The sequence below is a fragment of the Bos taurus genome, chromosome 21 (genome assembly GCF_002263795.3).
Source record: "Bos taurus isolate L1 Dominette 01449 registration number 42190680 breed Hereford chromosome 21, ARS-UCD2.0, whole genome shotgun sequence".
Classification (NCBI taxonomy): Eukaryota; Metazoa; Chordata; class Mammalia; order Artiodactyla; family Bovidae; genus Bos; species Bos taurus.
Window position 1 is genome coordinate 45,001,279 of NC_037348.1, and position 27,184 is coordinate 45,028,462.

Here is a 27,184-nt window from a genome sequence, read left to right on the forward strand (position 1 = left end):
AGTCTAAAATTAAGTGAAAATAAACAATTTTAGATGTTTAAGTTACTGTCAATTTTTGGCTGGTATAAGAACAGAACTGTGACAAATGACTCTAAGCCTGCCTATCGTCATGAAATTACCTTCTTACAGCTGCACACCCCAATGGGAACCGCCGAGTCACGAGATGTATGTGCTGCAGGCTGACACCAGATGCCCTGCAAAAGGTGTACCTTGCTCTGCACCTACAGTAGGGTACGTGGGGACTCACGTCACACCCCCACAGCTGGCTCATCACTTTCTCTTGTTACTGCCCCATCATACATTTTTTATTTCCTTAATAAAGAATCTGAGCCTATTTTCAAGGAAACAAAAGTGACCTAACTATCGAGTTTTCTGTTATAACTAGACTTCAGTTATGTGGTAGAGTCATATATGTCAGTTATAATAAATAAAATCCAAAGTAGTTTCAAACATCTTGCTGTAAATTTAACCGTTATCTACTCTTTCTGGAATGGTTTACTTGGATCCTGGGACCAAAATGAGATTTTGTTCGGACTTACAAAATCAGTAAGAAATCTGAGACAACAGAGTTCTCCAAGCTCAGCACTCCTGACACGGGGGCTGTGATCCCCTCTTGTGGGGGTTCTCTGTGCATCGGAGGATGCTGAGTAGCAACCCTGGCCTCTGGCCTCTCTATAACCTACCCATCCTGATTGGTGACAACCATAAATGTCTCCAGAAATTACTAAATGTCTTCTGGGGGGCAAAATCACTACTAGTTCAGAACAACTGGACTAGAACAGCTGTGAGAAACTGGCACCCAAAGAACATACCTCAGAAAGAATTTGAAAAAGTACAAAATCTGGAAACCAGAAGCTAACACCAACCTATAGCATGGGTCAGTGAACTCTTTTTGTGAAGCGCTAAACAGTAAACATTTTAGACTTTCAGAGACGTTTGGTCTCTGTTTCAACTACTCAGCGTTGCTGCAGTAGTATGAAAGCAATCATAGACAAAGTGTAAGTGAATAAGCTTGGCTGTATTTCAATAAAACTTTATAGGTTAAATTTCAATAAAACTTTATAGGTTAAATGAGTTTCATATAATTAGCATGTCAAGAAGTATTATTCTTTTGATCTTTTTATAATCATTTAAAGACATGAATGCTATTTCTGACTCACAGGCTGTACAAAAACAGGTTATAGTTTGTCAACTCATCCTTAATCTATAACAAAACCCGTGATAGTTTGTAAGGTCTTTAAAAAGAACATAAGCAGTGAACATCAGAAAACCAACACAGGCTCGATCCTAATGTCCTTCACAGATAAAATGGAGAAATAATGGTGGATAATAGTATAAATAAGTGAATTCATAACCATTCAAATAAATATAACCAAATAATATTAATAAGTTAGTATCAATTAGTATAGAAAGAACAGAAGGGAACTAAAAGTTTTTTGGTGTCACTTTTATAAATTAGATTAACAAACACTGATTCCTTTAATCCTGATCAACCTTTTAAATCAAAACTTAGATGAAGACATAAAAAGGAAGTTCATACAAATTGCAAATATCAAACAACTGACAGGAAAAACTAGTGTAATAGTCAAATACAACATGATCAAACCCAAGTTTCCAAAAGATCTCAATGAGCTAGGCTATGACTAGCAAGCTAAAATTTAACAGACACACATGTGGCCTGCAATTATATTTTTAAAATAAATGTTCAGTAAATGAAAAAGTTCTAGAGATCCGGTATACAACAATGTGAATATACTTAACACTACTCAAACTTCACATTTAAAAATGGTTAAGATGGGAAATTTTATGTTTTTTAACCACAAAAAATATGAATTTGAGAGTAACATATACACACTTTTTTTTTTTGAAAGTTGCTCAGTTGTGTCCAACTCTTTGCAACCCCATGGACTATACAGTCCATGGAATTCTCCAGGCCAGAATACTGGAATGGGTAGCCTTTCCCTTTTCCAGGGGATCTTCCCAATCCAGGGATCAAACCCAGGTCTCTCACATTGCGGGCGGATTCTTTACCAGCTGAGCCACAAGGGAACATACACATGCTGCTATATATAAAATAAACAACAAGGACCCACTGGATAGCACAGGGAACTATACTCAATATTCTATAATAACCTATAATGGAAAAGAATCTGAAAAAGAATATATACATATATGTATAAAACTGAATCACTTTTCTGTACACCTGAAATCAACGTAACATTCTAAATCAACTATATACTTCAATTAAAAAAACATGCTGCAACAAGAAATGTGTACAATAATCATTTCACACATGCAAAAGTGTTCCCATTTTCAGGTATAGTATTTTAAATGAGCAATGACAGTAAAGAAAATTTATTTTTTTAACTAGTCAAAAAATGACACTGTTTCTCCATATTAGGTACTGGAGTCTTGCAGAGCTAACCATTAGAGATACTATTAGAGATACTGCAGATACTATTCTTGCTGAAATTAGATAATCTTTAAAATCCCTCTCAAGTCTAAGATTTCCTATTTTTAAAATTAGTATAAAGTATCATAACAGACTCATTCCTAAATTTTAAGTCACTTAAATTGTTATATCTTTAATATGACACTACCTTTGCATGCTTCAGTTCTAACTCTGCCAGTTCCACTAAATTTTTTCTGAATGCAGCAACTCTTCTTGTCTTAAAATCTATAAGTTCTGTGAACAAAACAAATTAGGATTAACTACTTGTGTAACAGTGTAAAACATACCTGATGACTAAAGGTTAATATAAGAGTACCTTGTTTTGCAGATTCAGATATTTTTTCAAATTTCTGACAACATAACTGTTGGGATGTTTCAGCCTGCAGAACATCTTTATTTTTCGCTCTTGCTTTATCCAGTGCTTTATTGGCATTTTCATAATCCACTAATGACCTAGATCTTCGATAGAGGAGATCCTATAAAACAGAATGCTGCATGATAACACATGCTGCTCGTGTCTAGTAGCTGCTGCCAACCTCCCCCCACCCACCCCTAACAACCATCATCGGAGCTAACACTTACACACGGAATGCCACAGGTCAGTTACTCTTCCACATTTTTTTGGTAACAGCTTTATTGAGGTATAACTCATATCACCATGTAATTCACCCATTTAAAGAGCACAATTCAATGGTTAATATGCACACAGAGTTGTGTACCCATCACTACACTCAATCTTAGAACATCTCTGTCACCCAAAAGGAAATCTCATATCCATGGCAATCACTCTCCATTTCCTCCTACAGCCCCCACCTCCAGTCATTCATCTGCTGTCTCTACAGATTTGCCTATTTTGGACATTTCATTAAAAAAGGAATCCTGGGCTTCCCTGGTGGCTCAAGGCTAAAAAAATGTGCCTGCCAATGCAAGAGATACGGTTTCCCTCCCTGATCCGTGAAGATCCCACCTGTCTAAGACAAGCAACCCCATGTGCCGCAACTATTGAGTCTGCTCTGGGGCCCGGGAGCCACAACTACTGAAGCACGTGCGCTGCAGAGCCCGTGCTCTGCAACGAGAGAGGCCACCACAATGAAGTCCGTGCACCACAAGCGGAGAGGAACCCCAACTTGCCAAACTAGGGAAAAGCCCACATAGCAACAAAGACCCAGCACAGCCAAATAAACAGATTTCTTAAAGGAATCATTTCATATGCAGCCTTTTGTGCCTGGCTTTTATTTATTTTTTTCCTTTTTTGGCTGCTTGCCTTGTGGGATCTTAGTTTTCTGACCAGGGACTGAATGAACCTGGGCCCTCAGCAGTGAAAGAGTAGAGTCCTAACCATTGGACTGCCAGCGAACTCCCCTGTCTGGCTTTTTCACTTAGCATAAAATTTCAAGTTCATCTATTTGTAGCATGAATCAGTATTTCATACCTTTGATTGCTAAATATTTCACTGTATGGATATCAAAGTGAAAGTGAAGCTGCTCAGTCGTGTCCGACTCTTTGCGACCCCGTGGACTGTAGCCTATCAGGCTTCTCTGTCCATGGGATTCTCCAGGCGAAAGTACTGGAGTGGGTTACCATTTCCTTCTCCAGGGGATCTTCCCAACCCAGGGATCGAACCCAGGTCTCCTGCGTTGGAGGCAGACGCTTTTAACCTCTGAGCCACCAGGGAAGCTCTATATTTCACTGTATGGATATACCACACTGATTGATCCATTCATCAGCTGAAAGATTTGGTTTGTTTCAACTTTTTGGCTATTTCATAAAAATGCTGTTACGAACATGTGTGTTTAAGCTTTTCTGTGGATATGTTTTCATGTTTCACTTCTCTTTCATAGCTCATTATTTAGAAGTAGAATTGCAGGGTCAACTTGTAACTCTATGTTGAACCTCTTGAGAAAATGCCAGACTACTTTCAAAGTGACTGCACCATTTACATTTTTCCACCAGAACTATGAGGGGTCTCATTTCTCCACATGCCTGTCAACACTGTTGTCTTTTTGATTAGAGCTATGTAGTGGGTGTGAAGTGATATAACTCCATGGTTTTGATGTGTATTTGGTGGCTCAGGAGCTCCCCTGATGGCTCAAATGATAAAGAATCTGCCTGGCATACAGGCAACCCGGGTTCAATCCCTGGACTGGGAAGATCCCCTGAAGAAGGAAATGGCTACTCCCTCCAGTATTCTTGCCTGGAGAATCCTCATGGACAGAGGAGCCTGACAGGCTACAGTCCATGGGGTCGCAAAGAGTCAGACATGACTGAGCGACTAACACTTTCCTTTCCCTGACAGTTAAAAATGTTGATAGAAAGGACTGCTATCCAAAATACACAAATAACTTTTTTTTTAGAACAGGTAGCTCAGCAAAGACACAGAGATGGCAAATAAGCTTGTGAAAAGATGCTTCACATCAAATGTTATCAGGGAAATGCAGATTAGAACAAGGTATCACTACACACCTTGTCAGAATGGCCAAAATCTACAATGCTGATAATACCGATTGCTGGTGAGGATGTTATGCAACAGGAATTCTCATTCATTCTGGTGGGAATGCAATGATATAGCCACTTTGGAAGACAGTTTGACAGAACTACTCTTATCATATGTTCTAGCAATTACCCTCCTTGCTGTTAATTACTCAAAGGAGTTGAAAACTTATGTTCACACAAAAACCTGCACACAGATGTTTATAGCAGCTGTACTCATAACTGCCAAAACTTAGAAGCAACCGTTCAGTAAGGTTAGTGGATAAACAAATTTGATGGATAGAGGCTATTAACTGCTGAAGAGATAAGAGCTATCAAGTCCTGAAAAGCACAGAGGCAACTTAAATGCACGTTACCAAGTGAAGAAACCAGTATGACAAGACTCAACAATATGTCATTTTGGAAAAGGGAAAACTATGGAGGCAATTAAAGTATCAAAAAGTGTTAGGAGGAAGGCGAATGAACAGATGGAACACAGGGTTTCTGGCAGGAAAACTATTCTGTATGATACTTATGTCACTACACTCTTGTCCAAACCCACAGAAAGTACACCACCAAGAGTGAGCGCTAATGTAAACTGCAGTCTTTCCTGCCGGGCTTCTTTCACTCAGCAAAATTATTTTGAGAGTGACCCATCTTGTTGCATATATGCATAGCTTATTCCTTTTTACTTGTTGAGCAGCCTTCCCTTTTATGAATATATTACAAACAATTACATATTATAATAATAAGTCTTCAAAAGTGAACAATTTATTTTAACCCTGCCCAACCAATGTTAAGCAGTTCATAATACACAATCTGATTTAAAACAAATTCGATATGGACAGTATATCTGCAAGTACTTAAGTCCTCAAAGTTAAAAGCGTTATTTATAATTTGATGAGAAATAAAAGAAGGGTATTCAAAGCAACAGGGACCAGATGGGAATTTTCTGTACATCTCAATTCATAAATTAACACTGAATTGGAATATCTGAGTCACTAACATTTCAGTGCTTTTAGAAGTTTTTGTTAAACATTTTTTTGATTAGTAAAGAGTTTTAGTTTTACACATGGACAGATTTCCAAAAGGAAATTTGAGATGCCTTAAAATAAAACATATCCTTGTTTTATGACTCGCTCACCCTCAACAGAGGGCTTCCCTGGTGAATCAGTGGTAAAGAATCTGCCCGTGATGCAGGAGACACAGGAGACGTGGGTTCAATCCCTGGGTCGGGAAGGTCCCCTGGAGGAGGACATGGCAACCCACTCCAGTATTCTTGTTTGGGAAAATCCCATGGACAGAAGAGCCTGGCAGGCTACAGTCCATGCAGTCATAAAGAGCTGCACACAACTGAGCAGACACCCCCAACAGAGGACTTAGATAGGCCAAATTAGGAATCCTCTAACTGTACAACTGTTATTTGGGCGTTTTCCTTTTGTCTCTGCAGGTATTTCACCTGGCTAAATATATCAAATTCAAAAAAAAGATAAGTTCTAGACAAACTGTATCAGAAGTTAATAGAGGAGACTTTAACGTGGGGTTCTGTGACCTACAATCTATAAAAGGAGAAAAAAAAAAATCACACTTGAAAATATGATTTAAAATCAAGAGATAAGTCATCTTAAACCATCTTAAGTCTAACAACTTCTAAAGAGATGATGGGTTTCTGTAAAGCAGTCCATTTTAAAAAACAATGAATAAAATTACCTTAGCAGCTTGGGATTCTCTTAAGTAATATTTCAAAAGGTCAGAAAGTTTGAGGTCCTCATCAGCTGACACTCGTGCTTCTATTTTCTAAAATAGGAAAAAAAAATTAAGTATTTAGTCAGTATTTACATTCTACACTCAGTACTTTTTTCTTATTGTAAAAAAATTAAAGTTATAGCATACACAAAAATAAACTCAAAATGGATTAAAGATCTAAATATAAGACCAGAAACTATAAAACTCTTAGAGGAAAACATAGGCAGAACACTCTGACATAAATCACAGCAAGATCCTCTATGACCTACCTCCCAGAGTAATGAAATTAAAAACAAAAACAAACAAATGGGGCCTAATTAAATTTAAAAGCTTTTGCACAACAAAGAAAACTATAAGCAAGGTGAAAAGGCAGCCTTCAGAACGGGAGAAAATAACAGTAAACGAAACAACTGACAAGGAATTAATCTCCAAAATATACAAGCTCATGCAGATAAACATCAGAAAAATAAATGACCCAATCAAAAAATGAGCCAATAGAACTAAACAGACATTTCTTCAAAGAAGACATATAGATGGCTGACAAACACATGAAAAGATGCTCAACATAAATCATTATCAGAGAAATGCAATCACAACCACAATGAAGTACCATTTCATGCCAGTCAGAAAGGCTGCCATCAAAAAGTCTATGAACAATAAATGCTGGAGAGGGTGTGAAGAAAAGGGAACCCTCTTACACTGTTGGTAGGAATGCAAACTAGTACAGCCACTATGGAGAACAGTGTGGAGATTCCTTAAAAAACTGGAAATAGAACTGCCATATGACCCAGCAATCCCACTGCTGGGCATACACATCGAGGAAACCAGAATTGAAAGAGACACGTGTAACCCCAATGTTCACTGCAGCACTGTTTACAATAGCCAGGACATGGAAGCAACCTAGATGTCCATCGGCAGACGAATGGGTAAGGAAGTTGCGGTACATATACACAATGGATTACTCAGCTATAAAAAAGAATGCATTTGAGTCAGTTCTAATGAGGTGGATGAAACTGGAGCCTATTATACTGAGTGAAGTAAGTCAGAAAGAGAAACACCAATATATTAACGCATATATATGGATTTAGGAAGATGGTTAACAATGACCCTATATGCAAGACAGCAAAGGAGACAGATGTAAAGAACAGACTTTTGGACTATGTGGGAGAAGGTGAGGGTGGGCCGACTTGAGTTATTAGCATTGAAACATACATATATTACCATATGTAAAATAGATGACCAGTGCAAGTTCAAAGCGAGAAGCACGGCACTCAAAGCTGGTGTTCTGGGACAACCAAGGGATGGGGTGGGAAGGGAGGTCGGAGCGGGGTTCAGGATGGGGGGACACGTGTACACCCATCGCTGATTCATGTCGATGTATGGCAAAAACCACCACAATATTGTATAGTAATTAGCCTCCAGTTAAATAATAAAAAATGAAAATAAAAAAATTAAAGTTATAAGTAACTACAGTATCAGTTCCTAGTTAAGCTAAGTTTCCTTCCATTCTTTCTATGAGCCTGTTATTTTGTCTTTGTATGTAACTGACAAAAAAAAATTAATAGAAAAATGATGAGATCAAATGAGATTAGTGAATTTATGGAAGGACTCTATATTTGACTCAAGTTCTTGGCTGTAACTAGTTTCAATATCATCTTTTAGGTTCACCTGTATTTTTCTATTCATTTTAATAGCAACTGATACGTACACAGACTATAAAGTAATAGAGGCTGGCAGGAGTACTGCACTAGGTAATTCAAACCAATCCCCCTGCTGCAGACAACCACAAAACAACATTAAAACATTAACAAAATGTGCCTGAAAATACCAAAGAGTGAAAGTTAAAAACAAACAAACAAACAAACATAAAACTAAAGTGGTGTGGTGAGTCTGAGGTGAGGTGAAGTGGGAAGCAGCCATGTCAGACTAAAAAGATGAGAACTCTTCATTCACTCTGGAGAGACAGAGGATAAAGAAGAATGTACTATGTCAACCAAATCTAAGGGAATCTGTATGCAGGACAAGCAGCAACAATTAGAACTGGACATGGAACAATGGATAGGTTCAAGTTGGAAAAGGAGTACATCCCATGTTCGATGCACGATACTGGATGCTTGGGGCTAGTGCACTGGGATGACCCAGAGGGATGGTGTGGGGAGGGAGGAGGGAGGAGGGTTCAGGATGAGGAACACATGTATACCTGTGGTGGATTCATTTTGATATTTGGCAAAACTAATACAATTACGTAAAGTTTAAAAATAAAATAAAATTTAAAAAAAATTAAGATTTTGTTATTGGCCTATTTATCTTTATTATTTTTTGGTTACATTTCCAATACTGTTTGTAATGAAGGAGTATCCCATAAAAATTTATTAAAAGTATTTTACCCCTGAAAAAAAAAGAAAAGGAGTACGTCAAGGCTGTATCCTGTCACCCTGCTTATTTAACTTATATACACAGTACATCATGCAAAATGCTGGGCTAGATGAATCACAAGCTGAAATCAAGACTGCTGGGAGAAATATCAACAACCTCAGATATGCAGATGATACCACTTTAATGGCAGAAAGTGAAGAGGAACTAAAGAACCTCTTGATGGGAGAAGGAAATGGCAACCCACTCCAGTAATCTTGCCTGGGAAATCCCATGGACAGAGGAACCTGGTGGGCAGAGTCAGACACGACTGAGGGAGGGGCAGGCGCTCACTAGAGGCCCCAGAGCTTTTGATGGCAGAGCCAGCACTGTGGCTGAGTGGACTCCCGGCTCCCAGGCCTCTCTCACCAGATAGGAGCGTGGAAAACTAGTCTAAAATACGCCTGAGGGCTTTCCTGGCGGCTCAGTGGTAAAGAATCGCCCCCCTGCCAAAGCAGGGGACGTGAGTTCCACCCCTGGTCTGGGAAGACCACACGTGGCAGAGCAGCTGAGCCCATGCATCACAGCCACTGGGCCGGGGCTCTCGAGACCGGGAGCCACAGAACTGAGGTCTGTGGGCACCAGAGCCCATGCTCCGCAACAAGAGGAGCCACAGCTAGAGAAAAGCCCACGCAGCATGAAGACCGTGCACAACCATAAATAAAATCATTAAAAAACAAAACAAAACAACAAAAAAAAGAAGCTCTTGATGAAGGTGAAAGAAGAGAATGCAAAAGCTGGCTTAAACCCCAACATTCAAAAAACAAAGATCATGGCATCTGACCCCATCACTTCATGGCAAACAGATGTGGAAAAAGTAAACAGTGTCATATTTAGTTTTCTTGGGCTCCAAAATCACTGCAGACAATGAATGTAGCCACAAAGTTAAAAGACTTGCTCCTTAGAAGAATAGCTATGACAAACCAAAACAGTGTATTAAAAAGCAGAGACATTGCTTTGCCAACAAAGGTCCATTTAGTCAAAGCTATGATTGTTCCAGTAGTCACGTATGGATGTGAGAGTTGGACTATAAAGAAGGCTGAGTGCTGAAGAATTGATGCTTTGGAACTATGGTGCTGGAGAAGACTCTTACGAGTCCCCTGAAGTGCAAGGAGATCCAACCAGTCAATCCTAAAGGAAATCAACCCTGAATATTTATTGGAAGGACTGGTGCAGAAGCTGAAGCTCCAATACTTTGGCCCCCTGATGCAAAGAGCTGACTCACTGGAAAAGACCCTGATGTTGGGAAAGACTGATGGCAAGAGAAGAGGGTGACAGAGGATGAGATGGTTGGATGGCATCACTGACTCAATGGACATGAGTTTGAGCAAACTCTGGGAAATGGTGAAGGACAGGGAAGCCTGGCTTGCTGCAGGTTCATGGGGTTGCAGAGTTGGACAAGACTTAGTGACTGAACAACAACAAAAGGAAAGGAAATCTGGGTGACATGTGTACAGGAATTCTTTGTACTATTCTTGCAATCTAAGTCAGAAATTGTTGTCAAAATAAAAAATTTTAAAAAAAATCCTATACATCCACCAGAACAGCTAAAGTAAAAAAAGATACCAAATATTACAACCCTGTGCAGCAGCCCAATGCTCACATTCATTCTGGTGGGAATGTGAGTTGGCACAATCACTTAGGGAAACAGTTCACCTACAAAAGCTTTTCACATGGGTATCCTATGAACTATCACGTCTCCAAGTTACATACACCCCACAGAAATGTGTACTTATGTTCAGCTGAAGATAAATAAAAAATGGTCTTAACAGTACTCTGTGTAAAGTACCTCAAACCGGCAACTATCCAAATGCCCACCAGTAGAACAAATAATAAAGTTAGGTCTATTCTTGCAATGGAAAACAATACAGCAGTAAGAATGTAGAAACTATACCTACATGCAACACCACCAATGAATCTCATGTATATAACAATTAAAAGAAACCAGACAAAGAACAATATATACTGCATATGTATTTATATAAGATATGAAAATAAAACCAAATTTTGCTGTTAGAAGCTAGGACAGTGGTAGTCTTACAGGAGGTGGTGACTCAGAAGGCAGCTGAAAGGGGAGTCGGGTACCTGAATTGCTGTAATGCTCCATTTCTTCGTCTGGGTATTCATTACATGGGTGTGTGAAATAACATTTCACTGAGCTGTACGTTTCTGTTATGTGCTTTTTTCTACATGTATAGTATACTTTAATAAAAAGTTAGAAAAAACTTTGTTTCTTTGTGGAGAAACAAACTTAACTTCCTGACATGCTAGTTAATGTTGGGTGCTTTTAAACGGGGCTCCTCTCCTGCCATTAATAAGTAGGGTGTATGTCCCCTCTCTTTGAATCTGGGCTCTAAGACTGCTTGGCCAATACAGGAACGATGCCACGCCAGTTTCTAGGCCCCAGCTTCCTCTTCCCATCACTGGGGATGCTCACTTTTGGAACCTCTTTACCAAGCTATGAAGAAGCCTAAGCAGCTCCATGGGAAAGCCACATGTAGGTGTTAGAGCCAACAGCCCTAGCAGAAGTTCCAGCTGCTAGCCAGTATCAACCCTCGGACACAGGAATGATCGAGCCTTCAGATAGTTCCAGGCCCTGGCCTTCACAGCCTTCCTGTGGAGGCACACCATGGGGCAGACACAATCATCTCTGCTGCGCCCTTTCTGAGTTCCTGAACCAGAGTTCACTGGCTTAATCAAATGGTTGCTGTTTAAAGCTACTGATTTTAGGATGATTTGTAACACAGCCATAGTAACCAGAACACCATGCACATGCAAAAGGAAATAAGAATTTGGGGGTTATCGAAATGTGCCACCCGGACCTCGGTCAAGAGAAATGCTTGCTGAAAGGATTATAGCTGGCTGGCTGATAGCCCCAACTATTTTATCTCTGGATCTGGAATCATGTTCATACCAAAGATATGTTCTATGCTCCCCACCCAGCCCATTTTTGCCTGACACAGAAATCCTCTAACAGGCAGCTCTGGCTTAGGGACTCCCCTGTGACCTGGATGAAGCTTTCTCAGAACTATGCTATAGTCTGCAACCCTGCTTAGCCAGTCCTCTTTCCTCTTCCTCTCCTTTCACAGGTGCAGACTGGCACTGTCATCTGAAGGCTCCTCCTGTCTATTACTGCTCCTTCCTTTTTGCTTTTCACAATAAACCTCTGTGCATCTAATCCCATCCTTACATCTACTTTTGAAGAACTGGCACATAAGGCTATTTTGTGATAGATCCCTATCCTTTTGATGTAAATAGACTCAAGAAAACAACTATATCTTTCCAGAAAATGCTCACTGGTACAAACATCAAAGGCAGAATAATGGGCTATATGGACCCCAGTATAACATCTACGTATTTAAGAACTTGTTCCTTTGACAGAGAATATTATCTTTTTCTACTTGTCTTCAGTATAAATAGCTCAATTGACAAGATCATGATGAAACCAGACTTCTACTTGGACTAGCCACCACCGATCTTAATTAGCTAAGTACCATTAAACATTTAGTAAACACTTTCACTATTCTATCAATTTCTAAAAATGTTAAATATTATTTAACTATCATAATGATTATAAATAAATATGACCTCTGAAAACCAAGACTGTATCAGTATTAAATTACTAAAATGAATGAAAATTTCATGCAGTTATATATTTGCTTTACATTGATACAACTCACTTTTAACTCAGTATTTCATGGGGGATCAAAAACAATAATCTTGGTAAAGTTATAGTGAATCCAAGATTTTCTTCTAGCTTACAAAATCCCCAAGAAAAAATGATTTTTTTTCATAAAAATAAACAGTTTCCTACTGAACACATTTTCTGATCAAGAATTTGAACTTAGGGTGGGATGATTTGGGAGAATGGCACTGAAACATGTATAATATCATATATGAAACGGATCGCCTGTCCAGGTTCGATGCATGATACAGGATGCTTGGGGCTGGTGCAGTGGGATGACCCAGAGGGATGGTACAGGGAGGGAGGTGGGAGGGGGGTTCCAGATGGGGAACACATGTACAGCCGTGGCGGATTCATGTTGATGTATGGCAAAACCAATACAATATTGTAAAGTAATTAGCCTCCAATTAAAATAAATAAATTTATAAAAGAAAGAATTTGAACTTTTATACCGTAACAAAAAGTGAATTTCCTGAAAAACTCATTATTTTCAAATCTAAATCTGCCTCTTCATGATTCTAAAGTATAACTCATCTTTTTCATAAAGTTAAACACAGCCCAACAAGTTAAACATTGTTTGCAGAGACTTATACTCCCAAAGGTTAATTATTAGTACTTACTCTCGTCTTATCGAACAGTTCTGAAACTTTAAGAAAAAACCTGGAAGGGAAAAATATTTCACCATAAGCTATCTTTGAAATAATTTTCTATTGCAAATGTTCAGAGAACACACCGCAAACCATATTAATAATAAACATTCTTATCTCATTATAATAATAATGATTTTTTTCACTGCAGATTTCATCTAGTTCGACAAAAATCTTTCTTTGTATAAGCACCCATATAACAGATTCCCCGTGATGTACTGTTATAGAAAATCCTCCCATTTCAAGGTAACAGTCTAAGCCATACATTAAAAACTTTGTCTTGGGAATTCCCTGGTAGTCCAGTGGTTAAGACTTCATGCTTCCAATGCAAGGGCCTAGGTTCAATCCCTGGTCAGGGAACTAGATCCCACACAGCATAACTAAGACCCAGTGCGGCCAAATAAATACATTAAATAAATATTTTTTAAAACAACCATCTTTGTCTTGATATCCTTTAGTAATACGCTGCATAATATTAAATAAAGTCTATACCTTTAAATACTATAGAAGTACAGAACAATCACATCCAAAGAACTACATTTTAAATATTTTCAAATGGAGCTGTTTTGTTTTGGAAAACAATAGAAACAAATAGCCAATTTCTATTTCAGGATTCACTTTCACTTTCTGGGGGTGGGTAGGGGAGCTGCACTTGCAGCTTGCAGGATGTTCCTGACCAGGGACTGAACCGGGGCCAACTCAGTGAAAGCCCGGACCCTAACTGCCAGGCCACCAAGTCCCCACTGTCGCTTTTAACTAGAAAGTCCATCTTTCAAATGCTGATGCCAACTAAAAAATATCCCAATGCCAAACTACTGAAGGGTATTCTGTAAAATATGACAGACAACATTATATTTGGATTAGGGTATATACTATTGAAAGCTGAATTTTATGAACTTCATTTCACTCTTTGACAAGTTTATGTAAGGTAACACATGGCAAGGTTGCCTTTTTTTCCTTATCAAAGACTTAAGAACTAACTCTTTGGGAAGGTAGCATGTTAATTAGTAGGCTATGGTATCCTGTTTTGCTGAAAAATTTGATCTGACATGTCTACTGAGACAGGATATACTACAGAAAAGTTCAAGGATGTGGTTTAGAGAAAGGCATGGACTATGAAAACAGTTTTTCTTCTTAAAATATTAAAAGTATGTTTGAGCTATTTTCAAAGGAGAGTTAAGTTTAAACAACATTACACGAGCAACTAAGATTTATGGCTAGATTAAAACTTCAGTTTAGTTCAGTTGCTTAGTCGTGTCTGACTCTTTGTGACCTCATGGACTACAGCACACCAGGATTCCCTGTCCACAACCAACTCCTGGAGCTTGCTCAAACTCATGTCCATTGAGTCGATGATGCCATCCAACCATCTCATCCTCTGTCATCTCCTCTTCCTGCCTTCAATCTTTCCCAGCATCAGGGTCTTTTCCAGTGAGTCAGTTCTTTGCATCAGGTGGCCAAAGAGTAAAACTCGGCCTCCAACAAAATATATATTAATATATATATACTCTAATTCTAAAACAGAATTTCTTTTTTTTTTTTTAGCATTTCTTATTTAAAAGAAACTTTATTAAAATCTAAGAACATTTTAATATAAATTGTTTCTCTTTCACACACATAAATTGGCAAATTTTCATCAACTAAAACACTGTAAATGTTAAAAATTATATATACTAAGGTTGACTTTTATTTCTCGGAATTAAAAAAGTAAGAGAGAAAAGGAAGAGAAAAATAACACCAACCTAACTTTATAAAGAAGCTCTATACTGTCAATGTGTTTTGACAAAAATATTCCAAAATGCCTGCTGGGTCAGCAGTAGTGTGTGTGCCCGAGCTGGCAACAAAAATTTTGTTTTATTTAATGTTTTAAATCAGAATCCTTACTTGCATATATCTGTAGAATCCTGAGTTCCTAAAGCATATAATGAAGAACCAATTCTATTGTAATCATCTGCAGCACCTATGGAAAAAGTTTTAAGGATTTAATATATTTATTCATGGATTAAAAAAGTTACTGAATACGTACCTGCCAAAAAATGTGTATGTAATATGAGATACCGAAGTCTAGAGAAAGAAACCACACAAACTATAATACATTATGATGAATATGGAACTGGAAGTAGCTATAAACTACTTAAGGAGCAGGGGAAACAGATATTCCACCTGAGGATGTCAGGGAAGGGTTTACAGACACTACAGCAGGTGTTGGAGCTTGCAGGGTGAGGAAATCTTTACTAGGCAAAGTGGAGGAAAGAATTCTAGATAAAGAGAAGGGCATGGAAAAGAACCAGGGAGACATACAAGAGCAAAGAATATTCAGAGAGACTTCTGGGTCTGTAGCACTGTAGAGAGTGTTATTTTTTTTTTAAAGTAAAACAAAAAAATTTTTAAGTATTTACTTTTTTTTTTCTTAAGGAAACCACCCAGACAGCATTCTCTCCCTCTTACTCTCCCAAAGGAGGAAGAGAACAATCATCAACAGCAAACAGCAACTGCAGAAGCAACACCACGAGCCAGCTTCACGCTGAGGAGAGACTGCTGTGTGAAGTATGTCTCCTCCTCATGCTTTCAGGTGCTCTACATGTTCAGAGAAACTTCTAGAGTAACAAACAACAGAAACGATCCTCAAAAGTACAGTCTTAATATTTACTATTTTAAAATAACAGTATTCAAACCATTATATGTTAACATAATATTTAAATGAAAAATATTTAAAATCAGTGACCATGGTGACACTTAGATTTTGCAAATCTCCTTTTTGTGTCTGGATTAACAGTCAATAGCTCCATTCTCTTATCTGCTTCTGCACTCACTGTACTGTGACACAATATTTTTGCTCAAGTATGTGGGGGAAAAAAAATCTAGCTTCAAACAGGTATGTTGTTGGAAAAGCAGGAGGTATTTTACTAATATTTTCAGATAACTGGATACTCTACTCAACAAGCAGTCGTTTCTTTAAGGGTTAGTCACACTGGGGAACCTAAAGTCCTATCAGTGAAGTCTGTGTACTCTATCACATTAAACTCCAATGATATGTAATATTTATCCCAAGAATATAAGATTGGTTTAGTATCTGAAAATCAATCAATATGATTAACCATATTAGCAGACTAAAAAAATAAAAACCGTATGGTTATCTTAATTGTTGCAAAAAGAGCATCTGACAAAATCCAACATTCATTCCTAACTGAAACCTGCTAAAAGGCATCTAGGAAAAACCTATACCTAACATCACAATTAAAATGGATGCTTTCCCACAAGATAAGGAACAAGGTCAAACCGCTTGCCCTCACCACTTTTACCAAAATGGTACTAAAGGGTACAGCTATAGTATAATGGGCAAGGAAAAGAAATAAACATCATTCCAACTGGAACGGAAGAAGTGGTAACTGTTTTTATTCAAAGATGACCCTTTATGTAGAAAATGCTAAGGAATCTACAAAATAGTTAATAAACTAATAAGTGAGTTGATTTAGAAAGGCTGCAAGATATAAGCTCAATGCTGAAAATACAATGTATTTCTATATATTGGCAAAAAAACTAGAAACTCAAATGTAGAAAACACATCATTTAGAATCGCATCAAAAAACAGAGATCTAACTAAAGATGTATAAGAGCTTTACAAAGGAAGCAACAAAAAATTGCTGAGAGAAGACCAAAGTAAATAGGCATATACCCTGTTCATGTATTAGAAGAACCAACACTTTTGAGATCTTAATCCTCCCCAAACTGATCTATATTCTACACAATTCCAATCAAAAAATCCCAGCAGGCATTTTTGTAGAAAGTGACGAGCTGATTTTAAAATCCATCCAAAAAAATAAAGAACCTAGAGGGCCCAAAACAACTTTGATAAAGAAGAATAAAGTTGAAAGACTTATACAAGAAAAGAAGTTCAATATCATCAATCACTGAAATTAAAACCATATTGGCCTAGCAGAATGGATAAAATTTAAGACTGACTTTGTTGGTAAGGATATGAAGCAGCTGGAATCCTTGTGCACAGCTGGTATGAATGCAGAATGATACAATCATTTTGGAAAAATGTTTGGCAATTTTTTAAAAAAAGTTAATTATACACTTACATTTGACCCAGTCATTCTACTTCTAGGTACTACCCAAGAGAAATGAAAGCCTATGTTCATACAAAGACTTACATATGTCAGCTTTATTTTGAATGGGTGAAAGCTAGCCAACAATCCAATTGTCCAGCAACAGCTGAATAGATAACTGTGGTATATCTATACAATGGAATACCACTCAACAACAAAACAGAATGAACTACTGAAGCATACAACAACATGGATGAAACTCAAAATAATTTTGTTGAATTTCAAAGCCAGACCATAGAAAGTACATACTGTATGATTCCATTTTATTGGCAACTCTAGAAAATGCAAATTAATCTACAGAGACAGAAAGCATTATCAGCAGTGGCCTGGGGACAGGGACAGGATGGAGGGATTATGAAGGGCCACAAGAGGACTGTGTGTGGTGATGGACATGTTCATTATACTGTCTCTAGTAATGATGTCATACATGTGTCAAAACTTATCCAATTGTAAACTTTGAACATTGCAGCTTATTGATATCAATTACACTTCAATACAGCTGTTAAAAAAACCCATTAATCTAACGTGTACTTAACATGATTTTGATTATTTAGAAAATACTGGTTCAATGAATCACACACATCTTCCAAATGCAGATGCACTTCAGTATATAAAAAGTATCACACTCAGTAATATCACCATCAATCTCCTCAGACAAGTCTTTAATTACTGAAAAGCAAACTCATGGTGACTGACACAAGTTTTCCAAGATTCTAATAATTGCTGGAAACCTTGATTTTCATCCTTGTCAACAAACGCTGCCAGTAGTTTTCCATGAAGTGTGAGGCTCATTTAATTAATTTTTGATAAAATGTCTACCAAGACACAAGTTTGCATAATAGCAGCTTGTCTGTCAGTTGTTCTTTCAAGTAAAAATGGTACTGAAAAAAAGCAGCCAGTTCAGCTGCAACTCAAGTTGCTTTTCTAGAAAGAACCATCATACATCCATATGCGAAGTGCCTTATGCATACCTCCCGATCCATCATTCAGCATATTAAAAAAGTATACTCAAGGGAGGAGACTTTCAATAAGTAATAAGTTTCACTGCTTCATCAAGGACATTCTTAATTGAATTTTTAAAATTCTGAATGCACTGTGGGAAAGAATACAAAGATTATTAGTACAGTTTGGTGCCACTGCTTTGATTTGTCCTAATACACCAGCAATTTATCCATCACAACTTTTGCATCATTGGTGTAAATGTCAACATGGTGAAAAGGACAAAAAAATCATCCTAGTTATTATTATGAAATTAGTTTTGTTCTCACAGACTTGCTTAAAAGGGCCTTGAGATCAAAGCTTCATAGACCACAGTTTGAAAATCACTGCCCTATATCAAGACTTTTACAAACTGTAAATAACATAATAACTTGATAATTATTCCATTAAACAATGTAAACTTGAGCCACAGAGAAAAACCTTACTTTTGTGGGATCTTGTCATCCTATCAGATTTAGCAGATGCATCCTTAACTCGGTTATGATATTCTAAAAGGAATGTTCGTTCATGCTCAAAGAAATCATCTACATCCTATGGGATCAAAAGAAAATATGAGCTTTTTTCACTTATTTGCTTTAATCTAACATATAACACTTTGCTTCCCTTATAATCATAAAAGATCATCATTAAACAGCATAGCTATCCTCTAATAATCAGACATTATATTGATTTCACCAGCAAGTTCAAACTTCAAAAACATGTTAAGTTCAAACTTCAAAAACAAGTTCAAACCTCAAAACCATCTCTCTATCAAGTAAGAGGTCTTCCACAGTGCTACAGCAGAAGGCTTACGGTCCCACATGGTCCAAGCTTCCATGCTGTACCTGAACCTATTCCAGCCTGTACTCTTCCACCACAGTCCTGCTTCTCCAACACATTTATTTCCTCCAGTGGGAGCAATCAATTGCTTTTGAGGAAAAAAAAGGGGAAAAAGCCCAGCAGACAAGTAGACATCTGCTTCTCTTGGTCTGTTATGCATTTCATGAACCATTCCTGAATGCTGCCAAGCCTTAGTCATTGGCCCTCTCTGACTGCTTTGGGGAACCTGGCCAAATTAGCTATCTGGGAGCAATTTTTGTATTAAACACTGTTTTCAATCTTTTTTGGAACAAAGCTAGAAATCCATTAAAACTAAAAACAATGAACTCCCTTCTAAAATAGCAACTGTTTACTGAAAAAGCACCAGCTGAAATGATGTAACTTGAGACCCGTATTAACAGAACATAGTAGCAAAAGTTAGTGTGACAAAATGTGACTTAAAATCTGTTAATGCATGTGTACTAGTTTTCTTAACTAGTATAGTGAGGTCTATTGGAAAAACAGAGATAAAACTAACTTGCAGAGTTGTAGTGAAGATTAATGAAATGTGCGCTACCAAACACCACATTGCAAATGTTCAAAAAAATGTTAGCTATTACTTTAATAAAATTATCAAACTACTAATCAGTATAGTGGTTTATACTTAATGTTAATCAAAAAGTTCAACATAAGTAGCATCAAAATGGAAATAATCTGAAGAAGAAGAAAAAAAAACAAAAAAACCAGCCTGAATCTTTTTTTGGTCTCACTGCATGGTTTGTGGGATCTTAGTTTCTTGACCAGGGATTGAACACAGGCCCTCGGCAGTGAAAGCGCTGAGTCCTAACCACTAGACTGCCAGGGAATTCCCATGTCAACCCTTTATTAAAAGTAGCCAAAGGAGATGCACTGTCAACATATCAACTGACCTGTCTCTACAAAATCAAAGTATAAACCAAATAGTACTTTACACCAAAGTTTTAGTGTAGATATATTCATAAAAACAGGCAATGATGATAAGGCATTATTTATTGCTTTATTATTTGCTTAATAATATTATTATTGGAGTACAATATACCATAATATGATTCTATATAAACTTTGAAAATACATTCTGCAATAAACATTTTTCTCAATATTGATGGTAAGAGTTTTCAAAAAAATCAATTCTTGTACCATTTTCAGACCATCATTAAGAAAAATCTAGGTGTTATCTAGGTAATTATAAGTATATGCATACTAGCATCTCATTCTTTCTAAATCTAACTCAGTGTTTCTAACAATCCTATAGCTAGGTAGCATTACTAACCACGTTTTCAAAATGGGAAACCTGAGATTTAGAGAAAGAAAAGTGACTTTTCTCAAGGTCACGTGGCTACTATGAGACAAAACCAAAACTTCAACTGAGCTCTTCTAACTTCAAATCTAAACCCAAGTCGGCCCCGAACATTTGTAAAGCCAAGGCTACGTGTACAAACCGAGGCAGCCCCTCGGTGCCCACCCTGTGACTCTGTAAGGCAGAGTCACAGGGTAAGGCCAGACAGTCATTCCATCCCGCACACTGCTCTTTCTTCCCTGTGCTGGCCGTCTACTCCATGACTACCCGTGGAGGACAGACCACCAGAGGCACGGTCTACTCACCAGCAGATGAATTCAAGGAGGAAGTCCAAGCAGGACTGGAAGGCAGGCTTGGAATTTGGGCAAGAAAATGTGGGGTTCTAGATAAGGAGAATGGTCTGGTTTGGAGGACAGGGGTGTGGGCTCTGGGTTGGCAAATTCCCTTGGAGCTGCAGACCTATCACCCCTTAGAGAAAGGAGCTCTCTGAAGAGGGGAACTCAGGGCAAGGGGCCCAGTTTCCCAGCCCTAAGAAGTCTACTATCCAAACTTCTCTTCCATTCCAATATAATGGCCTACACATCGGAAAATCTCAAAGTATCTCCCTCGTAAAAGAAGTAAATTCTCAAAGCAGTACCTCTGTTAACCAAATAGTGTCTTACCTTTACTCCAGAAACAATTACTCCATCTGCTGATTTAACCATGTTTTTAAAGAAATCTTCCAGTTTCTCTTTTTTATTTTTTCCTCGCACACTCAACTGAAAGAAAGGTAAATTTAAGTTAGTATTTCTTTTAAGATTACAAATGAGAAGTTAATACCTCCTTTATTCTCTGTCATCAAAACAGCAATCTCAAAAGGACTCCAGTTTTTAAACTTTTGGCAATTTCATTATGTATGATCAGTGATTTTCAAATTCTGGGAACTTAAAGGAGTCTGGCCTCAGCCCCAAAGATTCAGGTTCAGCTGATCTACAGTATGGCTCAAAAGTGAAAGTGTTAGCCGCTCAGTCGTGTCTGACACTTTATGACCTCATGGACTGTAGCCTGCCAGAATCCTCTGTCCATGGAATTTTCCAGGCAAGGATACTGGACTGGATTGCCGTTCCCTTCTCCAGGGGATCTTCCCAATCCAGGGATCAAACCCGAGTCTCCCACATTGCAGGCAGTCTTTACTGCTGAGCCACCAGGGAAGCCCCTCCAAATTGTGTAAATGTAGTTGGTAATTCTGCTCTAAGGAGCCCTTTCATCATACTTTGTCAAACACTACTACATCATATGAAGTCAACTAAAAATTCACTCAGGAGCTTCTCTGAACATGTAAAATTTACTGGAGTACAATATACCATCATATGATTCTATAGAAACTCTGAAAATATATTTTGCAAATTTTTCACTCTGAACTCCAAATCTCATCTCCCGACCTATTTTGGGGTCAGCAAACTCATGAGACAAAGGACACAAACGATGACTCTGAATGGCATGAATAGTATATATCTAAAGGCAAAACTGAGAAGCAGTCAACTCTGACTTTACCACTTATTGCATCAGTGCCCCATGAAGGAACATCTCATCTAACTTCCTTATCTGCTGCCATGGCTTCAATACTCACCATTAAGCAAGTGACTAGCACATTTCAATCACTACGCAGAGGCTCTTTCCTGAATCTTAGATTCTATTTCAAATTGCCTACATCGTATTCTTTACATATATATTCTGCTAACCGCACATTGAATATTTTTTAAAATATTTATTATAATCTGATCTCCAAGTTTTCCCTCTTCTTGGTTCCCTATTCATGGTTTTCCCATCTATACAGTCTCTTAGCTTCTCATCTGGTCCCTAAAACCCCATCAGTTCAGTAGCTCAGTCATGTCCAAATCTTTTCGACTCCATGGACTGCAGCATGCTAAGCTTCCCTGTCCCTCACCAACTCCCAGAGCTTGTTCAAATTCCCATCCAACGAGTCAGTGATGCCATCCAACCATCTCATCCTCTGTCGTTCCTTTCTCCTCCTGCCTTCAATCTTTCCCAGCATCAGGGTCTTTTCAAATGAGTCAGTTCTTCGCATCAGGTGGCCAAAGCACTGGAGTTTCAGCTTCAGCATCAGTCATTCCAATGAATATTCAGCACTGATTTCCTTCAGGATGGACTGGTTGGATCTCCCTGCAGTCCAAGGGACTCTCAAGAGTCTTCTCCAACACCACAGTTCAAAAGCATCAATTCTTTAGTGCTTAGCTTTCTTTATAGTCCAACTCTCATATCCATACATGACTACTGGAAAAAAGATAGCTTTGACTAGACAGACCTTTGTTGGCAAAGTAATGTCTCTGCTTTTTAATGTGCTATCTAGGTTTATCATAGCTTTTCTTCCAAGGAGTAAGTGTCTTTTAATTTCATGGCTGCAGTCATCAACTGCAGTGATTTTGGAGCCCAAGAAAATAGTCTCTCACTGTTTCCATTGTTTCCCCATCTATATGCCATGAAGTGATGGGACCAGATGCCATGATCTTCGTTTTCTGAATGTTGAGTTTTAAGCCAGTTTTTTCATTTTCCTCTTTCAGTTTCATCACAAGGCTCGTTAGTTCTTTGCTTTCTGCATTATTAGTTAAATAAACAGGGTGACAATATACAGCCTTGACGTACTCCTTTCCCATGTTGAAACGAGTACATTGTTCCATGTTCGATTTTAACTGTTACTTCTTGACCTACATACAGATTTCTCAGGAGGCAGGTCAGGTGGTCTGATATTCCCATCTCTTTCAGAATTTTCCAGTTTGTTGTGATCCATACAGTCAAAGGCTTTGGCATAGTCAATAAAGCAGAAGCAGATACTTTTCTGGAACTCTCTTGCTTTTTGATAATCCAACGGATGTTGGCAATTTGATCTCTGGTTCCTCTGCCTTTTCTAAATCCAGCTTGAACATCTGGAAGTTCACGGCTCATGTACTGTTGAAGCCTGGCTTGGAGGATTTTGAGCATTACTTTGCTAGTGTGTGAGATGAGTGCGGTTGTGCGGTAGTCTGAACATTCTCTGGCATTGCCTTTCTTTGGGATTGGACTGAGAACTGACCTTTTCCAGTCCTGTGGCCACTGCTGAGTTTTCCAAATTTGCTGGCATATTGAGTACAGCACTTTCACAGTATCATCTTTTAGGATCTGAAACAGCTTAACTAGATTTCCATCACCTCCACTAGCTTTGTTCATAGTGATGCTTCTTAAGGCCCACTTGACTTTGGACTCCAGGATATCTGGCTCTAGGTGAGTGATCATACCATTGTGGTTATCTGGGTCATGAACATCTTTTTTGTACAGTTCTTCTGTTTATTCTTGCCACCTCTTCTTAATATCTTCTGCTTTTGTTCGGTCCACAGCATTTCTATCCTTTATTGTACCCATCCTTGCATGAAATGTTCCCTTGGTATCTCTAATTTTCTTGAAGAGATATCTAGTCTGTCCCATTCTATTGTTTTCCTCTATTTCCTTGCACTGATCACTGAGGAAGGCTTTCTCATCTCTCCTTGCTATTCTTTGGAACTCTGCATTCAAATAGGTACATCTTTCCTTTTCTCCTTTGCCTTTAGCATCTCTTCTTTTCTCAGCTATTTGTAAGGCCTCCTCAGACAACCATTTTGCCTTTTTGCATTTCTTTTTCTTGGGGATGGTCTTGATCATTGCCTCCTGTGCAACATTCCACTGTATAATTAAGGGATTTGATTTAGGTCATACCTGAATGGTCTAGTGGTTTTCCCTACTTTCTTCAGTTTAAGTCTGAATTTGGCAATAAAGATCATGATCTGAGCCACAGTCAGCTCCTGATCTCGTTTTTGCAGACTGTATAGGGCTTCTCCATCTTCAGCTGCAAAGAATATTATCAATCTGATTTCAGTATTGACCATCTGGTGATGTCCATGTGTAGAGTTATCTCTAGTGTTGTTTGGAAGAGGGTGTTTGCTATGACCAGTGTGTTCTCTTGGCAAAATTCTGTTAGCCTTTGCCTTACTTCATTTTGTACCCCAAAGCCAAACTTGCCTCTTACTCCAGGTATCTCTTGACTTTCTACTTTTGCATTCCAGTCCCCTATGATGAAAAGGACATCTTGGGTGTTAGTTCTAGAAGATCTTGTAGGTCTTCATAGAACTGTTTTAACTTCAGCTTTTTCGGCATTAGTGATTGGGGCATAGACTTGGGATTACTGTGATGTTCAATGGTTTGCCTTGGAAATGAACAGAGATCATTCTGTCGTTTTTGAGATTGCATCCAAGTACTGCATTTCAGACTCTTTTGTTGACTATGAGGGCTACTTCAGTTCTTCCAAAGGATTCTTGCCCACAGTAGTAGATGTAACAGTCATCTGAATTAAATTCGCCCATTCCAGTCCATTTTAGTTCTCTGATTCCTAAAATGTCAATGTTCACTCTTGCCATCTCGTTTCACCACTTCCAATTGATTCATGGATCTAACATTCCGGGTTCCTATGCCGTATCGTTCTTTTATTGTTCTTTACAGCATTGGACTTTAGTTCCACCACCAGTCACATCCACAAATGGGCATTGTTTTCACTTTGGCTCTCTCTCTTCATTCTTTCTGGTTATTTCTCCACTCTTCTCCAGTAGCATATTGGGCATGTACCGACCTGGGGAGTTCATCTTTCAGTGTCAAATCTTTTTGCCTTATCATACTGTTCATCGCATTCTCAAGGCAAGAATACTGAAGTTGTTTGCCATTCCCTTCTCCAGTGGACCACATTTTGTCAGAACTCTCCACTATGACCTGTCCATCTTGCGTGGCCCTACACAGCATGCCTCATAGTTTCATTGAGTTAGACAAGGCTGTGGTCCATGTGATCAGTTTGATTAGTTTGATTATGGTTTTCATTCTGTCTTCCCTCTGATGGATAAAGATAAGAGACTTATGGAAGCTTCCCGATGGGAGAAACTGACTGTAAAGGTATGCAACTATGAAAACTCCATACCTTTCAATAAAAATCTTGACACAATCTACAGCTTCTTTCTTTTTCCTTCCAAAATCACACTTTGAGCATCTCTTCCATACTTAAATAAGTTCATAGAGTTTCATAATGTTCAGAGACTGAACGCCAATCCCCTTAGCAAGATACTCAACACTTTGAAAAAATCTGGTTCAGGTTACCTTCCCAACTCCACCCCTACCCCTAAAGAGCCTTATGCTCCACACTGTTCTCGAAAGAGGCTCTGAACTCTTAGGTTCCTCTGTATCTGAAATGGTATCTCCTCTTCCACCAAAAACTCTGTCGGACTTTAATATTCAAAATAAAAGGCATCTCTTCATGAAACCCTTTCAAATTCCCAGTTAGAATTCACTGCTCTTAGGCCCCTCAAAGTACTCCAGCTTTTTTTTAACCTTATTTTTTATATTAATTATTTCACTGCTGCTGCTGCTAAGTTGCTTCAGTCGTGTCCGACTTTGTGCGACCCCACAGACGGCAGCCCACCAGGCTTCCCCGTCCCTGGGATTCTCCAGGCAAGAACGCTGGAGTGGGTTGCCATTTCTTTCTCTAATTCACTCATTTAACAAACCATAATGAATGTATATTATAACCACACACTGTGCTGGGTGTTACAAATATTAAGATGATTAAGAGGTGGCTCCTACTCCTAAAGTAACTAAGGAAGACAGAGAGAAGCAAACATAATTACACACAGTAGGGGAAGTATAGTGTTAAAGCTATTCATGGGGCATCAGCAAAGCACCCAAAGAACTCAATACAACTGAGGGGTTGAGAAAGGTAAGACTGGAGGTTGACGGACCAGTCAGGGTCTGCTTCAATAACCCAGGCAAAGTCTGGACTAGTCTTCAGGTCTAGTGATGGAACCAAGTATCCACAGTAAAAAGACAGAGAGAATCTGGTGACTCCTGACAGGAACAGACAGTAGGAGTCCTCAGTAATTTTCACGGTGGAAGGGAACGGGAGTTAGTGATGCCTTCTTTGAGATAAGACAAAGAGTACAAAAGGAGGCATGGATTTAAAAGAAGGGTTCAGCTGAGGGTAAAAGGCCAAGGGGACATCTAAATGGAGGTTTTTCAGGAGGCTATTTAATGAATAGTGCTGGGCCTCAGGAGTGATACAGTTGGGGCGGAGGGAGCCGCCAGGCGGGGCTGTCCCATTTGGCTTGTGGGATCTTAGTTCCGTGACCAGGGATCAAACCCATGCTCCCAGCAGTGGAAGCACAGAGTCCTAACCACTGGACCGCCAAGGAATTCCCATAGATTTCTAAGTTAATAGCATATTAGAATCACTGGAGCCACAGAAGCAGGTATTAGAGAGAATTTACAGAATTAGAAATCTTATAGATTTGTAGAGAACTCAATGAGGAACCTTGGAAGAATCAGATTTAAATGAACGGATATATGGCGGGAAAAGCCCATGAAGCAGACTGGGAAGCAGCCATAGAGTTAAGAGGTGAACACATCAAGATGGATTCCCATAGATCCACAAGAACATGGGAGTCAGCATAGCTAGAAAGGTATCTCAGTCAAAATGGAAAAGCA

General features: G+C 38.6%; 1 protein-coding gene and 3 non-coding genes across 6 annotated transcripts in view; 1 reads left to right on the forward strand and 3 right to left on the reverse strand.

Annotated features, from left to right (window-relative positions):
• Window positions 1-27,184, reverse strand: part of SNX6 (sorting nexin 6) — a 49,011-nt gene that overhangs the window by 3,418 nt on the left and 18,409 nt on the right. Inside the window, exons 7-13 of one of the 3 annotated variants that reach the window (XM_024981850.2) lie at window positions 21,319-21,414; window positions 18,948-19,053; window positions 15,296-15,371; window positions 13,385-13,424; window positions 6,632-6,718; window positions 2,769-2,928; window positions 2,601-2,686 (exon numbers count right to left, since the gene is read on the reverse strand). In XM_024981850.2, the coding sequence (XP_024837618.1) occupies window positions 2,601-2,686; window positions 2,769-2,928; window positions 6,632-6,718; window positions 13,385-13,424; window positions 15,296-15,371; window positions 18,948-19,053; window positions 21,319-21,414 (651 nt within the window). 3 annotated transcript variants of the gene reach the window in all.
• On the reverse strand, window positions 4,055-4,127 carry TRNAW-CCA (transfer RNA tryptophan (anticodon CCA)). Its single transcript has one exon. It is a non-coding gene; the product is annotated as a tRNA-Trp (tRNA).
• TRNAW-CCA (transfer RNA tryptophan (anticodon CCA)) lies at window positions 13,700-13,771 on the forward strand. Its single transcript has one exon. It is a non-coding gene; the product is annotated as a tRNA-Trp (tRNA).
• LOC112443347 (small nucleolar RNA U3) lies at window positions 15,830-16,052 on the reverse strand. The gene has a single exon (XR_003031683.1). It is a non-coding gene; the product is annotated as a small nucleolar RNA U3 (small nucleolar RNA).